Source organism: Protopterus annectens, chromosome 11.part0 (genome assembly GCF_019279795.1).
Source record: "Protopterus annectens isolate FY-2018-M chromosome 11.part0, PAN1.0, whole genome shotgun sequence".
NCBI classification, from domain to species: Eukaryota; Metazoa; Chordata; order Ceratodontiformes; family Protopteridae; genus Protopterus; species Protopterus annectens.
In genome coordinates this window covers 724,502,308-724,522,307 of record NC_056745.1, presented here as the reverse complement: position 1 = coordinate 724,522,307, position 20,000 = coordinate 724,502,308, and the positions used below count along the sequence as shown (strand labels likewise).

The following is a 20,000-nucleotide window of genomic DNA, read 5'->3' as shown; positions in this document are numbered from 1 at the left end:
TGACAAGTATTGTAACTCTGCTGAAGAGGCCGGCTCAAAACGAGGCAGTGTCAGCTTCTCCAATACGAAGTTGAAGTCCCAAGCTGGAGCTGGTGGTTTCCGTGGGGGTTTTATATTTTTTGGCCCTCTGAGGAACTGCCTTAATAGATGATGTGAGAATAAAGGAGGATCCGTATTGTATTGTGCTGAAATTGCTGAAGCGTGGATCTTGATGGAAGCGAAGGAAAGGCCACTGTTGAACATCTCAGCTAGGTACTGTAAAATCTGAGGTATATTTATTAACCAAGGATTCTGGCCCTTTGCTTGATTCCAGGAGCAAAATCGTTTCCATTTGGCGGAGTAGGTCTTTCTAGTAGAGGGTCTCCTGGCCTCCAAGATGACATCCTGTACCTCCTTGGAGAGGAGAGCCTGTTAGAAATTAAGGTATTTTCCATGCAGCTAAATTTAGAGTTCTGAGCTGGCTGTGAAGGATCTTGTAGTTGTGCTGTGACAACAAAAGAGGAACTTAAGGTAGGATCCATGGTGGTGAGTGTGACAGGTTCTTTAGGAGAGGATACTAGTGCTGTCGTGGCCAGTCTGGAGCAATGAGAATCATTTTTGGCCTCTCTGCTCTGGTTTTTAATAGGACTTTGGTCAGTAGAGGTAGAGGCGGGAAGGCGTAGATTGTCAATGCTGTCCAACTGAAAGATAGTGCGTCCACTTTCCAGGCCTGCGGATGATAGGTCCTTGAGCAGAATTTTTCCAACTGGTAATTGCTGTGGGAGGCAAATAGATCTATGTCTGGCTGTCCCCATGCTTGAGTTATCTTTGAGAAGACTTGAGGATGCAACTTCCATTCGTGAGGGTCTGTCATATTTCTGCTCAAGTTGTCTGCCAGAGTGTTTTCCTTCCCTGGCAGGAATTGTGCCTGTAGTTGAACTTGTAATTCCAATGCTGTGTCCCACAGGGTCATAGCTTGCCTGCATAGAGGGTATGAATGCGTCCCTCCCTGTTTATGTACCACATGACTGTGGTGTTGTCTGTCCTTATCAATAGCTGGCCCGGTTGCAGAAGGTCCTTGAAATTCATAAGAGCATTTTGCACAGCTAGCATCTCCTTCTGGTTGATGTGTAGGTGCATCTGTTTTTGGGACCATTTTCCCTGGATGCACTGGTCTGCCATGTGTGCTCCCCATGCATAGTCTGAGGTGTCTGTGGTGATGACTTGCCTTGTTTGTGGTATACAGAAAGGGAGACCCGTGTTTCTTTGGCATGCTTGAGCCCACCACAAAAATTCCTTTTGAAGGCATGGAATGAGTGGTAAAATTGTTTCCAAGCTGTGTTTGTGTTGAGACCATAAGTTTTTAGGTACCATTGCAGTTTCCTCATATGCAGCTTTGCAAATGGTATTAGTAGAATGCAAGATGCCATGAACCCCAGTGCCTGCAGGATTTTCCTTGCAGTTAGCCTGGTTAAAGTTGCCATTTTGCTGAAGTATTCAGACAGTTGCCCTTGTTTGTCTGGCGTGAGGTAAGCCATCTGGGCCGTTGTATATAAGCTAGCACCCAGGAAAATTATCTGTTGAGAGGGTATTAGTTTTGATTTCTTTTTGTTTACTGTGTACCCCAGGCAATTTAACAGTTTTATTACAAACGCCAGATGTTGCAATAGAATGCCCTTGCTGTCCGCTTGGATCAGGCAGTCGTCCAGATATGGGTAGATTTGTATTCCTCATTGTCTGAAGAAAGCAATTACTGATGCCAGGCATTTCGTAAACACTCTGGGCGCAGTAGATAAGCCAAAGGGCAATGCACAGAATTGATAATGGGTTGAACCTGCAAGAAATCTGAGGTATCTTCTGCAATCTTGTCTGATAGGCACATGCAGGTATGCCTCCTTGAGGTCCAACGTTACCAGCCAAGACTCCTTGCCCAGCATGGGAAGAAGCTGCTGTAATGTGAGCATCTTGAATTTTGGTACCTCTAGATATGTGTTTAGGATAGATAGGTCTAAGATGGGTCTCCAGTCTTTGTCCTTCCTTGGTACCAGAAATAGTCTTGAATAAAAACCTTGACCTTGTTCTTTTGCAGGTACCTCTTGAATTGCTTTCATATCCATGAGAGCAGAAATTTGTTTTTGTGCCTCTGCCCATTGATTTTGTGGCAGGTTTGGCATGCCCCTCATCTTTGGAAGGGTGAGGAAGTGGAATCTGTAGCCTCTGTCTATAATATCCAGAATCCATTTGTCCTTTGTAACAATGTGCCAGTTTTTTGAAAATAAGGCCAGTTTTCCGCCCAAAGGTGCTGCCATTATAGCTTTGTTTGTCAGGCAAAGGGGAAAGTCATTGTGTCTGTTTTCTAAATGACTGTTCTGACTTCTCCACCTCTTAGGGCTGGTGATTGCCATTGCCTGGCTCTAAGATCCTTGAGGTTGCCCTCTATCCCTTGAGCGTCTGTATCTACCCCTTTGGGGTCTGTCAGTGGCTGGAAAGGACCAATTTTTTGAAGGCCAGTTTCTGCTTAAGCGTGAAGGCTGCACCCAAGAAATCTAACTGTTTGCATAGATTTAGCTTTTTCCTCCATTTTCTGTAGTACCTCCTCCGCTTTAACACCGAAGAGTACATCTTTTTGTAGTGGTGCATCTAATAATTTTGCTTTGACATGATCTGGTAAGGTTTGTTCTTTGAGCCAAGCGTGTCTACGTATGACAGACCCCGTGACAGCAGCTCTGCATGAGGCCTCTAAAGCATCAAAACCACATTGTAAGGTGTTTCCCCACTTGTTTTGCTCCATGCAACAAATCCTGCAACTCTTTCAAATCAGGTTGTTCTGTTTGTGTCATTTTGCTTTTCAGCTGAGATAGCAAGAACTGCTGGTACTTTAACATATGAAATTGACAGTTTAATGCCCTCATGGTTAAAGTGGCTGATGTTTACACCTTTTTCCCCCACCTTTCCAATGCTCTGGAATCTCTCTCTGAAGGTAAAGGGTTTTTAGCAGAAGAGGCCTTAATCCCCTTGGGACCCTGAGAAATAGTTTCTGGGTCAGCAGAAGGGCTTTTATAAAGGAACTGGTGAGAATCAGGAACCCGGTAATATCTGTCTGGTTTAACAGGGGCAGGAGGTAAAGAGTCTGGATTAAGACTGGCTTCTGCGTACACATCATCCAAAATATCTAAGAAAGGAGGAATAGCCAAGGGCCTATGCTGGGGAAGCAGCAGAAATCCCCTGAGCCTTTTCTTGGAATCTGAGTAATCTTGGCCTTCCCAGTGGAAGTGTTCTCTCAATGTATGTAGGGTTTCCCCAAAAGAGTAGTTCTCAGGGGGGAGACCGAGGGAATAGACTCATCAGCATCAGAGTCTTCAAAAGGGGAATAGGCATAATCCAGGTCCTCAGAAAGGCCTGAGGTAATAGATGCCTGATCTGAGGAAGGGTAGTCTTCCTCCATCCTGGTTCTTTTGTCTGAGGGGGGTTGAGAGCCCCTGATGAGTGAAATCAAATCCTCAGCCATTTTAAGCATCTGTTTTTTTGGGGAGGGGGCTTGAGGACCCTGTTTTTTAATTTTCATTGGAGCTTTAGATTTAGTGAACGATTTAATAGGTAAGGTGGTAGGCCTGAAAACGCCTTCAGAAATGGCAGGCCTTGCTAAACTTTCCGTTTCTCCGCCAAGAGTGGCGTCGGTAACTGCAGTGGGAGTGGGGACCGAGGAACCTGCGACCTCGGGTACTGAAGTCACCGGTAATAAAGTTTCATCGGTAGTCAGGGGCTGCGTAGGCACCTCGCTGAGAACCGGAGAACCGGTAGTCGGCCTTAGCGTGGTCTCAGTACTCTGTGCAGGCCTCGGGTGTCTGTCCTTATCCTTGCGTTTTTTGCCTAAAACTGGCGTCGGCATATCCGACATAATATAATTAAATGTTTTGCCAAAATAATGAAGGGCGAACTCCGCCCGGCGCTTAATAGTGCGCTTCTTAAACCTAGCACAAAAACAGCAGGCCGAGACGTTGTGTTCTAGCCCTAAGCAAGGTATACAGTAAGAGTGAAAATCCTTATGCGGCATTTGCTTCCCACAAGAAATGCAATTATTAACTTTGTCTGACATCAGTCTGAGGCAAGAAAAGTTTCTAGCGGGTACTTAGCTTTAAAGAAGACTTCGGCTGAAATACTTTCGTAAATCTCAGGAGCTGGCCGACCGGCACTTGCGAACTGCTTCTGCTTCGGGCACTGCGCGGCAAGAAAGACTGAAGAAAATGGCGTCGGCTGCCTCTTTTATACCCCTGCCGCACTGACATCAGGAAAGAAGCAACGACAACTGACGCCGGACCTAGACTTTGGAATTCGGCCGACCAAGGACCCGCCTGACGGCAGATAACCCAAGTGTGATGACTGCAGCTGTATGCACGAAGAACATCTGAGCACTGCCTGTTGCTCTCTACTATTCCATCCTGTGCTGCTACTGCTTGGATAATCCAAGGTACCATTCCTGCCATTTCCTGCCCGACTCCGCCACACTAATACTGACAACTTGCTCACACTAAGCTTTGCACCAAATTTCTCATCTCTCCTGCAATTACTTGGGCCAGTCTCTGAATCGGTTATTTGCACTTATTGCCCAAATGGAAGAAGAGGGGATCAAAGAACTGTGTGAAGGACAGGGGTCTTGGGAAGGAGTTTACAACAAATTTTGGCGGTATTTTACTTGAGGGCCTCACCAGATGCGCAGTAGCAAGCCCCGCCCAAAACCCACCCCCGTGCTATTTCGTTATCGGCCACTAATGAATATACATTCCGTAAATAGCGACACTAGCATATGTTTCTAGTATGTAGAATCTAGTGTTAATATCCATAACGTCCATAACTGTTTGGTAGCTCATACCACCTCTAAATATATTCTTATTTCATTTACCTACTACACTTGCTTGAAACACCACAGTGACTAATTACGCTGTTCTAATACTTCACATCACCACATTTCTCCACTTACTTTCAGCTCATTCTCTCCCGCACCTCCCATCTGAATTAAATTTCTTACATGAAGGGAAATCAAACCCTTGCCTTCTTTTCAACCAAATGCTGCCCTCGTATTACTCCAGTCTCTTCTGACCAAGTACAACCATCGTCTTAACATCACGCACTACCTTTATAAAGAATTCCACTATTCATTATTATGTGTGCCCACACATCCGTGCACTTTATGTTAAATACCATTTGTTACACTGAAACTCTTCTCTATAACTTTTTTTGAAATGTAAACATTTCATTCTTGTTTCTCCAGTAACTCCATGGCTGCAGCTAAAATGGGTCCTCAGCTCAAACGTAAATAAATACATAGTGTGAAGGATCGTGCATACCGTGTACTAATGCTCATCATATCATAGGAGATAACTAGGCTATAGTAATGTCCTGTGATGAGCAGGCGTACATGGCGTGCACTATCCCTCACGTTATTAATTTATGTTTGCCAACATGGAGAGGAGACTGATGCATTAGGACCCATTTTAACTGCAGTCAGGGAGGTATGTCTTTCTCCGCTTGAAGCTTCAATAACTAACCGTAAAAAAATGCATACTAAATTTAATGGGGATATTTCACTTCTCAACAGCTGATTAGAATGCCATGTCAATCATGGCTCATTACATACGTGGACCTGGTCATCAATCATTCGCGACACGCCCACTTCTGCGAAAAAGCAAGGTGAGGCCTTCAAGTAAAATATTGCCCAAATGTTTACTGCACAAGGCTTCTCAAAGTAAGATCTTGTGATCTTCTGAATCTATATTCAGCATACTGTTCATAAGCCATCATAACATCTCTTTACCTCCTCCTCCTTCTGGATACGTTTAAGTGTTAATCTGTCAGATATTCTCCTGGGAACGCTTTCAGGTGATGACGTCTGTAGCTGTTTACTCTAAAAGTGAAATAAACAAGTTAGGTAGAAGTGCAGTTTTAAGTCTATTAAAATAAAAAAATCAGAATCAAAGAAAAATTTTTCGTTTTCTGAGTTATCATTAGCATGTATACCATGGAAAGTGTGGGTGATTTTAGAATTTCACAGTACATTTACTTTTTACCACCCATAATTAGCTCTACCTTCCTGACCATTCAGTTGATTAATTCTCCTCAGATGAGAGCCTTGCACCCGGCTTGTTCCTCTCAAGTGAGAGACGAGAACCAGGATCAGCAGCAGTCATCCAAACATGTTCTTATCAATGTAGCCCCTTTCTCACTGCACCCTGCAAACAAGAGCATACATGCCATGTCATCACACTTGCAAAACGAATTCTACTTTGCGTACTATATATATATATATATATATATATATATATATATATATACAAACACATATATAGGTGTGTATATATATATATATATATATATATATATATCTATACACACACACACATACATACATATACATATATATATATATATATATATATATATATATATATATATATATATATATATAGATATACAAGAGAAAAGATAGGCTCTGCGGATAAACTGTGCTCAGGCAATAGACCAATACGAACGTAAAAAATATAGTGAACACAAACACAGCAATAAGTAACTTAATAAAATACTTTAATAAACAAACTGTAACAAACAGTAATGGTGAGTGAGTGCTTTTGCAGTCAAGCTGCTTCAGACAAAGTTCATCACACAGCTCCACCCATATATACATCACAAATGACTCAGAAAACAATTAAAAATTAAAAGGCCAGTGTGAAATTTCAAAAAAACTGTCCTACGATATAATTACTCATGTGCATTTCATATACATACATAATTACTCATGTGCATTTCATATACATACATAACAAAATTTTCCTGAAATATAAATGTACAGGCTTGAACATTCACATGTAATGTCATGTTGAAATTGCAGTATGGAGGGGAGCATGATGCTAACATTAGTTCTATGAAGTTTTTAAAAAAAAAAAAGTGGATATGTTCCCATGAATAATGGCATCGTGGAAACATTTGAGAAAGTTTGTATAAGAGACATTTACAAATTGTATGACAACAATACCAAAATGAAATGTTGTTCTAATCTGAACTCGTGTGAAAGGGAAGCACTAGATAATCTTAGATGGGACCATACTATTTCTATTAGACCAGCCGATAAAGGAGGGCCTCTAGTGATAATGGATATTGAATGGTACAAGGAAGCTATGATGGATATGTTAAGCAATAACAGTCTATGAAAGAATCACACAGGAGGATGTAAACAAAATCATTAATATAATACATGACAGTCTTTTTGAATGCTTACAATGTGATTCCATTAACCAAGATATATATCAATATTTGTTGGTTAAAGAACCATCGATACCCATCATTCAGGGCCTACCAAAGATTCATAAACAAGCACAAATATTGACTGTAAAACTTATAAAGGTGGAACTCCTTTGTGCCAACACACAAGATTTATTAAATGTATAAAGTTGCCAAAAAAATGTAAAAGCCCAAATGGGATACAATCCACGTACTATCCCTGTTTGAAAATATTGTCTTATTGATTCTCACAGGCAATGTAAAGTTCGTAAAATAATGTAATAAAACAGACCTGGGTTCCAGTCAGTTGAAAAAATGGTAAGAAAATTCCGTTTTATCGTATATTCACTTCAGTAAAGACCTTTTCCGGATAGCCGGCCCTGGTAGCGATGTTGTAGCTTGTCCAAAACTGTTGGCGTAAACGCACAATACCAGAATTATAAGTTCTGTGCAAAAGTAGGATGCAGGCGATGAAAAATTGCCGTGGCAGAGTACGGCTAAAAGTCACTGAAATGCGGTGCGACGAACTGTCCACCCAAAGCTGGTAATGTAGGCAGACTGAAAGTCCAGGTCCGCCCAAACCGTTAGTAAAGTCAAGCTTATAACACAAAACTTTAAATGCTGTTCACGAACCCAGTCTGGTAAAAGCGAAGATGAAGTAGAGTAAAATCCAAAATAGCGAGGTTTTCACAATCCACAAGGGCACAAGAGCATACTGACACAATGATGTTAAACGCAACCACGCGTTTTTCGTTCAGATGTATATCTGAACTTCTTCAGACAAAACGCTGACTTGTTGGTCAGTTAAGATTTAAATACTCTTGTTTAATCACATGATTTAAATTAATAAAGTGCAATTGCCATTAAATTATTTATGTACTTGTTTATATAAATGTGCTTCAGTGTTGAACAATATTTGGTTTAAATGTTACCCAATAACCTGCACAAATAAAAGTTTTAGATTTTAAATTTTATTAATATTTTAGTTAAAAATAAATTTTATTACTAGGGAATTGTAAATAAAAAACATTTACTATTAAAATTTAAGAATACTACCCCATTTGGCATATTTTAAGTAATACATAGCTTATAATACTAAGTTAAAGCACATTCTAAACCTCTATGTTACGTTATTATTGTGTTACGAAGTATTAAGTTTAGACTTTTATATAAATCAACTTTTTTTAAAAATTGTTATATATACTTTTAACCATTAAAACATAACCTTTAAATGCTTTTAACCAAGTCAAAGTAAGACAGAGTTAGACTAATAGAATATTGTAAACAATTCATAGGTTATTATAGTGGACAAGTTATAAAAAGTTTGACATGTAAATGAATAAATATGTAAATAGGTGTTAATACCTTTAAAATCCATATATATATTCATACTAAATACTTTAAAAAGTTTAGAAATCTAAATTAAATAAATTTAAAAATTAATAATGTTCATAAAAGTTATGAATATTAATCTTAATGATTATGATAAATATAATAATTCTGTGTATATGATGTTTAATATTCAATAAATTTCAAAATATTCAAAAATACTATTAATGGAACTTTTATGAACATTATTAATTTTTAAATTTATTTAATTTAGATTTCTAAACTTTTTAAAGTATTTAGTATATATATATATATGGATTTTAAAGGTATTAACACCTATTTACATATTTATTCATTTACATGTCACACTTTTTATAACTTGTCCACTATAATAACCTATGAATTGTTTACAATATTCTATTAGTCTAACTCTATCTTACTTTGACTTGGTTAAGAGCATTTAAAGGTTATGTTTTAATGGTTAAAAGTATATATAACAATTTTTAAAATAAGTTGATTTATATAAAAGTCTAAACTTAATACTTCGTAACACAATAATAACGTAACATAGAGGTTTAGAATATGCTTTAACTTAGTATTAAAAGCTATGTATTACTTAAAATATGCCAAATGGGGTAGTATTCTTAAATTTTAATAGTAAATGTTTTTTATTTACTATTCCCTAGTAATAAAATTTATTTTTAACTAAAATATTAATAAAATTTAAAATCTAAAACTTTTATTTGTGCAGGTTGTTGGGTAACATTTAAACCAAATATTGTTTAACACTGAAGCACATTTATATAAACAAGTACATAAATAATTTAATGGCAATTGCACTTTATTAATTTAAATCATGTGATTAAACAAGAGTATTTAAATCTTAACTGACCAACAAGTCAGCGTTTTGTCTGAAGTTGTTCAGATATACATCTGAACGAAAAACGCGTGGTTGCGTTTAACATCATTGTGTCAGTGTGCTCTTGTGGATTGTGAAAACCTATTTTGGATTTACTACTTCATCTTCGCCAGACTGGGTTCGTGAACAGCATTTAAAGTTTGTGTTATAAGCTTGACTTTACTAACGGTTTGGCGGACCTGACTTTGTCTGCACATTACCAGCTTTGCGGACAGTCGCATGCATTTCAGTGACTTTTAGCCGTATTCTGCCACGGCAATTTTTCATCGCCTGCATCCTACTTTTGCACAGAACTTAATTCTGGTATTTTGCGTTTACGCCAACAGTTTTGGACAAGCTACAACATCGCTACCAGGGCCGGCTATCCGGAAAAGGTCTTTACTGAAGTGAATATACGATAAAACGGAATTTTCTTACCATTTTTTCAACTGACTGGAACCCAGGTCTGTTTTATTACATTATTTTACGAACTTTACATTGCCTGTGAGAATCAATAAGACAATATTTTCAAACAGGGATAGTACGTGGATTGTATCCCATTTGGGCTTTTACATTTTTTTGGCAACTTTATACATTTAATAAATCTTGTGTGTTGGCACAAAGGAGTTCCACCTTTATAAGTTTTACAGTCAATATTTGTGCTTTTTCATCAGTTTTACAAGTGTGCAGTCTTCTTGGTGTGTTTTTTGGTCATTGACTGTATACTATAAAGGATGGAAATGGAAAATGAGGAAGCGCCTTTATCACAAGGTAACTTAACCCAATTATTGGAACTAATTAATCAACGATTGGACCGCTTATCGGAAAAAGTGGATCATGTCACTAATACCGGCGGCAACAGACTAAGTCAGAATACTAATGTACTAACAGAATCAATGGGAGCACAGGCAACAACGAGTGGAAACAATGGTTTACCACAACGGAGGCGTACAAGGGAAACACAAGAGCAAACTGGAACTGTTACCGTAAACAATTTCGACTTGAATACATGGCTTAATAATGAATTAGATATGGACAATTCAGTAGAAGGGGCTATATCTACAGTAGACAACGATGCCCATGGCAACATAGTGGACAAGTTAAAACTATTTGACAACAAATTATTTAAAATTAAAAAGCTCCAATTGGAGCTGAATTATTTTAATAGATGTCTTAAAGAAAAAATAGTACCCAAAGGTTTAAGACATTATTCCTACCCCACGGGGTTAGAATATGGTACAGATTTTTATAATGAGCTCATTTCTATTTATAACAATCATGGGCTGGAAATAATTCGATGTATGATTAAATATTATCAGATTTCATTGGACAATCTAATGAGTGAAACTACCTCTTTAGAGCAGGAAATTAAAAACGACATTGACTATAACAGATATGAGTTTGAATACAACAGGACTCTGACAAGTATTGCACAACAAATGAATAAATTAAAAATGAACAAGTTAAAGAAATTAAACAGAGATTTGAAAGCATACCAGGAAGGGTCAGCTTTCCCAAAGCCCCCAACCTCCCAGAATGGCATACGTATTCCAAGGGGTAATACTGAACAAAATTTTAAGAAAAATAAAGAAAGAACAGTATGGAATAAAAATGCCAATAGTGGTCAAGGCCAAAGTAACTATAATGTCAACGTAATTAATGACAGTTTTGACGGCGACAACTTTGATTTAGAAAACACCCCCCAGAGAGGAATTTACCAGAATTCCGGGATGGATGTTGAATGGCAAGACCAGGATCAATTACAACAGCAGCATCAAAAAAACTACAGAGGGGGGAAGGGGGGAACTTGGAAAAATAACAACCACAGATAAAGAAAACATACAATACTCGCAGCAAAAACAAATTTCAGGCCTGAAATTGTATGAAATTTTAACCAATGAAGAAGGTGACTTTAAAATCTACAATTATACCGAATGTGTTATAGATCAAACCCTAGTGGAATTATTTTCCAAAGGGTTGACATTTGTACCCTCAAAGAGATGTGATATAGCGGAATTATTGATAGATTTTAAATTATTCATCCGCAAACTTAACTTAAATATTTTGTTAGGTAACACTAGTATTAATGAAAATGAACTAAGGGTAGCAAGTACTTATAACCCACCCCAGAATGCTGTTTTATTCATGTATGAACAACTATGTGAAAATGAATTTAGATACATAATAGGAAACAAGAAAGGAAAATACAAATCTAACATGTCACAAGATGAAACAGAACTGTTAAAACAACTAAGAAGTCTTCCACCAAGATTAATGAAGCCAGATAAAGGTGGAGGCCTGGTAGTAATGTATAATACAGACTACTCTAACATTATGACAACAGTTTTGGAAAAAGATACATGTGAGGTTTCAAATAAAAATCAATTGAATAAAGCATTCAATAATATAAAAATTTTTATTAATGACATGTTTTTGGACGGATTAATAGATAATAGTCAAAAACAATACTTAACTATGTTGACACCCAGAATACCAAAAATTTTTGGGATTCCTAAACTTCACAAGGATCTATTTAACCCACCATTTAGGGCACTAGTGGACGCAAGACAATCCATGACATATGCATGTGCCAAACTAGTAGATTCTATATTGAAAAGTTATGTATGTAAAGAAAAACATATTCTTAAGGATTCATGGTCATTTCTGGAAGAGATACAAAATACAACATTTGACATTAAGCACAATTTTTTAACGGTGGATGTTAATGATCTTTATTCTTGCATACCCCATGATTTAGGTACAGAATGGGTTGTAGATTTTATTAGATCAAAAGGGGCCACCACTAATGAATGTATAGTGGTAGAACAACTTTTAGACATAATTTTGAAATATAATTTTGTGTCTTTTGAAAATGAGTTGTACATACAGAAAATAGGGGTAGCCATGGGGTCACCAGTAGGCTCAAGTTTTGCAAATTTAGTTATGGCCTACTGGGAGACAAACCATATCTTTAATAGTCAATGGAGTAGTATTATCTTTACATATAATAGATTCTTAGACGATATTTTTATTATTTTAAAAGGAGAACAAGAACAAGCAGACCAATTAGTTGATTTTTTTAATGTAACTTCTTCATTCTTAAAGTTTACAAAAAATTACCAAGATAATACAATTAATTTTTTAGATGTGGAACTTAGCAAAAGTACAGAAGGCTACATAGCAAAAATTTATAGAAAGAGTACTTACTCGAACACCTTTCTTCATTACACAAGTGCCCATCCTAGCCACCAGAAAAAATCAGTAGTTAAAGGTCAACTTGTTAGGGCGGCTAGGATGGTCACTTTAGAAGAGGACTTTGACAAAGAATGTAACTCACTGTACCAAAAATTTCATAGTAGAGGATATCCATCAGAATTTTTAGATGAAATATTTAAAGAAGTAATTGGTAAAAGAAAAACTGGAATATATAAGGCGATTTTACATGGGGGTCCTGGAAGTACAACCCATATATTAAATACAACATTAACTGAGGGTATACAATTAACCCTATTTGAGCCTCTAACATCTCAGCAAGAGGTAAATGTAGATAAAATAGACAAAGTACAAAACTATACTATTGCATTCACTTTTACATATTGTCCAGAAGCTTTAGATATATGTAAGGCATTGAGAAAATATTGGTATTGGTTAACATCAGATAAAGACCTTGCAAAAGTTTTAAATTTTGGTCCTATAGTTACATATAGACGGGGCACAAACATGAAAAAATTATTAGAACAAAAATGTAATGTAAAGAAAAACAATAGGGGTACCCACAAATGTGGGGCATGTAGGTACTGTTGTTATATCGATGAATCAGAAATGTTTGTAATAAGGAGAGACAAGTTTTTTGTTAATGGTTCATTTGATTGTAACTCTAAAGCTATTGTCTACCTTGCTCAATGCACACAATGTGAATCTTTTTAATATTGGAAAAACGGATAGACGTTTAAGAGACAGAATTTATGAACATACATATGCAATCAGAAAGAACAAAGAGGAAAATGCTTTAGCTAGACACTGCAATTTGAATGCAAGTCATAGTTTTAAATTTATGGTAATCAATCAAATTCCAAATAAAGTAAATCAGTGTGATTATATAACTGATAACTTTTTGAAACTAGAATTGGAAAAACATGAATTGGCATGGCAACTACGTCTAGCAGCATATAGAGAACCAGGACTTAATGAACTTTGTTCTATTGCATGTGTATTAAAAATGAAAAATTTGTTGAGATGAATGGAAATTTACTTATCTTTGTACAATGGACACTCATTTAAAAATCTTAGGAAGATATGTTTAAACAAACAATTTTAACAAAACATTTTAAATGATGTAACATAATATATTTATTTATTATTGATAAATTAATATTTATATTTATTTATTTAGAAATATACCTCCACTATTTGTATAAAAATAATATAAATTAAGTAATTAATCATGCATCTAATTATTTCCTTTAATAGTATTTTTGAATATTTTGAAATTTATTGAATATTAAACATCATATACACAGAATTATTATATTTATCATAATCATTAAGATTAATATTCATAACTTTTATGAACATTATTAATTTTTAAAATTATTTAATTTAGATTTCTAAACTTTTTAAAGTATTTAGTATGAATATATATATGGATTTTAAAGGTATTAACACCTATTTACATATTTATTCATTTACATGTCACACTTTTTATAACTTGTCCACTATAATAACCTATGAATTGTTTACAATATTCTATTAGTCTAACTCTATCTTACTTTGACTTGGTTAAAAGCATTTAAAGGTTATGTTTTAATGGTTAAAAGTATATATAACAATTTTTAAAAAAAGTTGATTTATATAAAAGTCTAAACTTAATACTTCGTAACACAATAATAACGTAACATAGAGGTTTAGAATATGCTTTACCTTAGTATTATAAGCTATGTATTACTTAAAATATGCCAAATGGGGTAGTATTCTTAAATTTTAATAGTAAATGGTTTTTATTTACAATTCCCTAGTAATAAAATTTATTTTTAACTAAAATATTAATAAAATTTAAAATCTAAAACTTTTATTTGTGCAGGTTGTTGGGTAACATTTAAATCAAATATTGTTTAACACTGAAGCACATTTATATAAACAAGTACATAAATAATTTAATGGCAATTGCACTTTATTAATTTAAATCATGTGATTAAACAGGAGTATTTAAATCTTAACTGACCAACAAGTCAGCATTTTGTCTGAAGAAGTTCAGATATACATCTGAACGAAAAACGCGTGGTTGCGTTTAACATCATTGTGTCAGTGTGCTCTTGTGCCCTTGTGGATTGTGAAAACCTCGCTATTTTGGATTTTACTCTACTTCATCTTCGCTTTTACCAGACTGGGTTTGTGAACAGCATTTAAAGTTTTGTGTTATAAGCTTGACTTTACTAACGGTTTGGGCGGACCTGGACTTTCAGTCTGCCTACATTACCAGCTTTGGGCGGACAGTTCGTCGCACCGCATTTCAGTGACTTTTAGCCGTACTCTGCCACGGCAATTTTTCATCGCCTGCATCCTACTTTTGCACAGAACTTATAATTCTGGTATTGTGCGTTTACGCCAACAGTTTTGGACAAGCTACAACATCGCTACCAGGGCCGGCTATCCGGAAAAGGTCTTTACTGAAGTGAATATACGATAAAACGGAATTTTCTTACCATTTTTTCAACTGACTGGAACCCAGGTCTGTTTTATTACATTATTTTACGAACTTTACATTGCCTGTGAGAATCAATAAGACAATATTTTCAAACAGGGATAGTACGTGGATTGTATCCCATTTGGGCTTTTACATTTTTTTGGCAACTTTATACATTTAATAAATCTTGTGTGTTGGCACAAAGGAGTTCCACCTTTATAAGTTTTACAGTCAATATTTGTGCTTTTTCATCAGTTTTACAAGTGTGCAGTCTTCTTGGAAAGATTCATAAACACCCCACCCAACCACCCATGAGGCCTATAGTGGTGGGAGGGGGCTGGGTTACGGAGCCACTATCTATTTATATTGAACATTTAAAGCCCAATTTATTCAAGAATAAATATATCTTAAAGGATACTAAACAGTTCTTGGAAGATTTTTATGAATTTGCTGTGGATATATTACCCTATGATAAAGATATAATCATGGTGGCTCTAGATGTGCAATAGTTATTTATAGCAATTCCTAATGACTGTGGCATTGATATGTTTAAAAGATATCTGGTAAATGATGGTACATATGAATCTAAGCTTACTGACCTTCTTTGTTTTTTTATTAGAGATGGTCTTAGACAATAACCTTTTCCTGTTTGGACAAGAGTTGTTTAGGCAGCGTGATGGAGTGGCTATGGGCACACCATGTGCCAATAGCTGTGCCAAAACAGTCATGGCGGCATGGGAACAGGAGTTCATACTGGGGCATGGTAGGGATCTTCCCATATTATTCTTTCGGAGGTTTGTAGATGACATCTTCCTTGTTTGGGAAGGGGATGAGCCCACATTTGCACAATTTCTGGAATATATTAACACCACAACCAGCTTTTTGAAGTTTACAGCTAGTACATCCAGAACATGCTTGGAATTCCTAGATGTATGTAAACATAGGTTCCCAAATGGAAATTTCAATAGAGAAATTTTCAGGAAACCGTGTTATAGGAATACTTATGTGGAGCGCAATAGTATGCACCCACAACATATTTTTAAAAATGTACTGAAAGGACAAGCACTGAGGTCATCCAGACTTGCAGCCGATGGTGAAAAATTCAAGGAGGAATTAGATAATCTTGAGACATGTTTTGTTGAAAGATGATATTCCCAAAATAAGTTAATTCAGCATTTTTTGAGATAAAGGTCATGAGGAAAGGGAAGGGTAAACCGTATTTTTCCAATAAACGAAGACCAACAGCTGATGCTAATTCCAACAATACATCTATGAGAATCCATGTGACATATGCCAGTAACATTAGACTACTACAGGAAATATTTGAGAAAAACTGGAATATTCTGTGTGTGTTGATGAGGACATTAGGCAAACAGTTGGTGACATTCCACATTATACATACAAGAATAAGAAATCCCAGAAAAGGATACTTTGTGGCCCTAGGCCATGTATAGTAGCTGATAACTGTACTGTAGAGTGGTTATGGAACTGTGGCCTGTAATCAGTTAAATTTTTGTCAATATCTGGATGACTCTGGTGGATTTCGCCACTGAGATTCCGCTTGACAGCAGATTTCAAAAGTATCAATTTGGTATATCTAAGTTATTGCATGAATTACTGTTCATTTTATATAGGGATGACCACACGTAGATTACAGGGACAGGATCAGGTAACACCTTTATGACATATCCAGACATACTGACACCAGTGCACTTTCAAGACATGTCATGGCTATGGGCATGGGGCATGAATTTAGATTTACGGTCATCGAAAAAGACAAATTCAATATAAGGAGGGGGGCCATTAGAAACAGAGTTGAAAATGGGAAACTTGAATGGATTATCAGGATGAGGGTGAATATGGGTAGAGGCCTCAATGATAAGGTATCCATTCAATTGGTCTTGACTAATAGTCCGTTATGCTAATGAAGTGTTTTTATATACCCTATATACATGTATATATTTTGTATACATATATTAGTACATCTTTGGTATAATTCAAGCTTGTACAGTTATATTTCAGAAAAATCATGTTATGTATGTATATGAAATGTACATGAATAGTGATATCGTAGGACAGTTTTATTGAAATTTCACACTGACCTTTTAATTTTTAATTGTAATTTTTTTGTTATAAGAGTCATTTGTGATGTATATATGGGTGGAGCTGTGTGATGAACTTTGTCTGATGAATCAGCTTGACTGCGAAAGCGTTCACCATTACTGTTTGTTACAGTTTATTGAAGTATTTTATTAAGTTATTTATTGCCGTGGTTCAGTGCTCACTATATTTTTTATGTATATATCTATATATATATATATATATATATATATATATATATATATATATACATACATACATATTTACGTATATGTAAATACTACGGTGGTGGTGCTGTGGTAGCGTTGTCGCCTCACAGTTAGACGTTGCACGTTCGATCAGTTGGAACGTCTTCTGTGTGTCGACATGCGTGAACGGGCGTTCCTTCCTTGAAGGTTGTGCGTTAGGCCCGGCAAGCCAGCACGTAAAAATTTACTGCCAATCATTAGCGGATCTGAGTTCCGCTGTGGCGACCCCTAACCGGGAAAAGCTGAAAGACAGTTATGTCAGTATATGTGTAATTTATGTGTATATACAGATCTGCGATGGTACAGCGGTAGCATTGTTACCTCACAGCAAGAGGTTCTCCTGTTCGATTCTTGGCTGGAGTGCCTTCTGTGTGGTGTCTGCATGTCCTCCCTGTGGTCGAGTGGCCTCCGAAAGACATGCGTGAATGGGCATGCCTTCGTTGATGGTTGGGCGTCAGGCTGTCTACTCTGCACCATAAAAATAGACTACCAATCATTAGCGGACCGGAGTTCCACTGTGGCGACGTCTAACCGGGAAAAGCCGAAAAGACACACACATATATATATATATATATATATACACACATATACACATTTCTATTTGTATATAAAAAATGAAAAAAAAAACAAGAAAATGTGACCTACTAAAGAACACTTCGTAACTAAAGTGAAAGAATGAAAAGAACTCTTAGTGTTTAGCGCTTTCATATTTTTATTCGTAATAAGACTTCTTCAAAACTAATTAAAAATAAAACACACATTTTAAAATACTTTAGTAACCGTATTAACACAAATATTCAAACAAAAATACATTAACCAATGAGAAATTTCCTGTTAAGAAAGGAGTGGTAAATTATACTATCGAACTGCAAATCTAATATTTAAATTCTCATTCAACCCAGGTGCAGCCTCAGCATTCAATAAAAGCTGCCATCTAAGTTCAAGAACTTCAAGTAGTGTGTCAACATCAACGACAAAAGCATCTAATTGTTCAACAACAAAAACTAAAAAACATGAAAACTTTGACAGTGCAACCTGTGTTTCCCTAAAGTATTGGTGCAGTGCCTGTGCCTTATACCAGCATTGTGTTCCTTGATACGATCAGACAAAATCCTAGACGTTTCACCAATAAAAAATGAAAAATTTTTTACACATCTGCATAAACAATGTTATTGCTTTGATAGCTAAAATGTCTTAAAATGTACTTGAGTCTCTGAATATAAATGAAATTCCAGTGTAAATTAAATTGCAAGCTACACAATTTCCACACTGAAACATGCCCAACCATTTGTCAGTGCTTGTTAAATTTTCTAATAAAAGAAACTATTCTTTTCTCTCAAAAAAGCTTTTTAGTGTTTTTGTTTTGTGCATGAAAAATTAGGTTTGTTACCTAAAATTTCAGTTGTCAGAAATGTTCCAGTTTTTTATGAATATATTCTCGATCCCTTGCATGTCTGTAATAACAGATAATGGAAAACTGAGTATATACAGTGGCAGATCAAGGAATTTGCAGAAGGGGGGGGGGGGCGCAGTATGGTTAGAGGACTACCGGGGTGGAAGCAAAAAAGTGGGACACTAGGTCTGGTGGTTGTGAAAAGATCACCTTAAGAAGCTCTGACATCATGTGTGGAAAGACTTCACTTTACATTCAGTTACACATGATTTACTGTATAAGCAGGGGAGGATTGTGGTGGGAATGAAACCAGGATAATTACAATTAACATTCCCCAGGAGAACTTTGGCTAGTAGAAAACGATTTAGCTGCCCTGCAGGTATGCAAGATGCGCAAAAAAAAAAAAAAAAATTCAGCCTTTGTACCTAGCTACTATACAAGTGAAATCATTAAACACAGCTTCTGTTCTACATGTGAAATCTTGCCTAGAGAAACAGCCTATTTCACATACACTCTAGGTAGAGTGGATGGTACTGGTGTTAGTCTGCAAAGATGATCGTATCTGCCCGGGGCATCAAATAAGCATATTATTCTACAATTTCGTAAAGCAAACAGTATAGAACATACATTTAACACTACTGTACCACTGTAACACTTTTTAAGCAAAGCAGTCACTGTATAAACATTGATATGTGCTACATAAACAGTCAAACAGTAATTGTCAGCGCTGCAACCTACAAACCCATCTATCTTTCAAACCATCTTAGGATAAAGACACAGTCTTCACTGCATATTTATGTATACCATAGAACAAGCAACAGTGCAAGGGACTTATCAACGATCCCGTATACTGAAAACTGCATTCCCATTTCTTAGCAATACTTACTTTTGATAGCTGCGATGAGCAAATTCCCATACTAATGATATCCTTAATTAACTTATTAGTTCTGTCCAACTCCTGCTCATAAAATTTCAGCCGATCCCTGAAATTGAGGCTATATATACAGCAGTCACTGATTTCCAAAGGAGGATGGCCCATGGTGACAAACAGGGGCTTTGTTTACTGACTTCTGGGGCAAGTAAGGTATCAAATTCATG

The 20,000-nt window shown here is 36.3% G+C and overlaps 1 protein-coding gene across 1 annotated transcript in view; it reads left to right on the top strand.

Moving 5' to 3' along the window:
* The window catches only part of LOC122814988 (cat eye syndrome critical region protein 2 homolog), a 2,862,500-nt gene that overhangs the window by 1,232,712 nt on the left and 1,609,788 nt on the right, over positions 1-20,000 (top strand). Inside the window, exons 9-12 of the mRNA XM_044087243.1 lie at positions 10,212-11,113; positions 11,550-12,884; positions 15,781-15,924; positions 16,796-16,830. Of these exons, the coding sequence (XP_043943178.1) occupies positions 10,212-11,113; positions 11,550-12,884; positions 15,781-15,924; positions 16,796-16,830 (2,416 nt within the window). The remainder of the gene's footprint in view (positions 1-10,211; positions 11,114-11,549; positions 12,885-15,780; positions 15,925-16,795; positions 16,831-20,000) is intronic.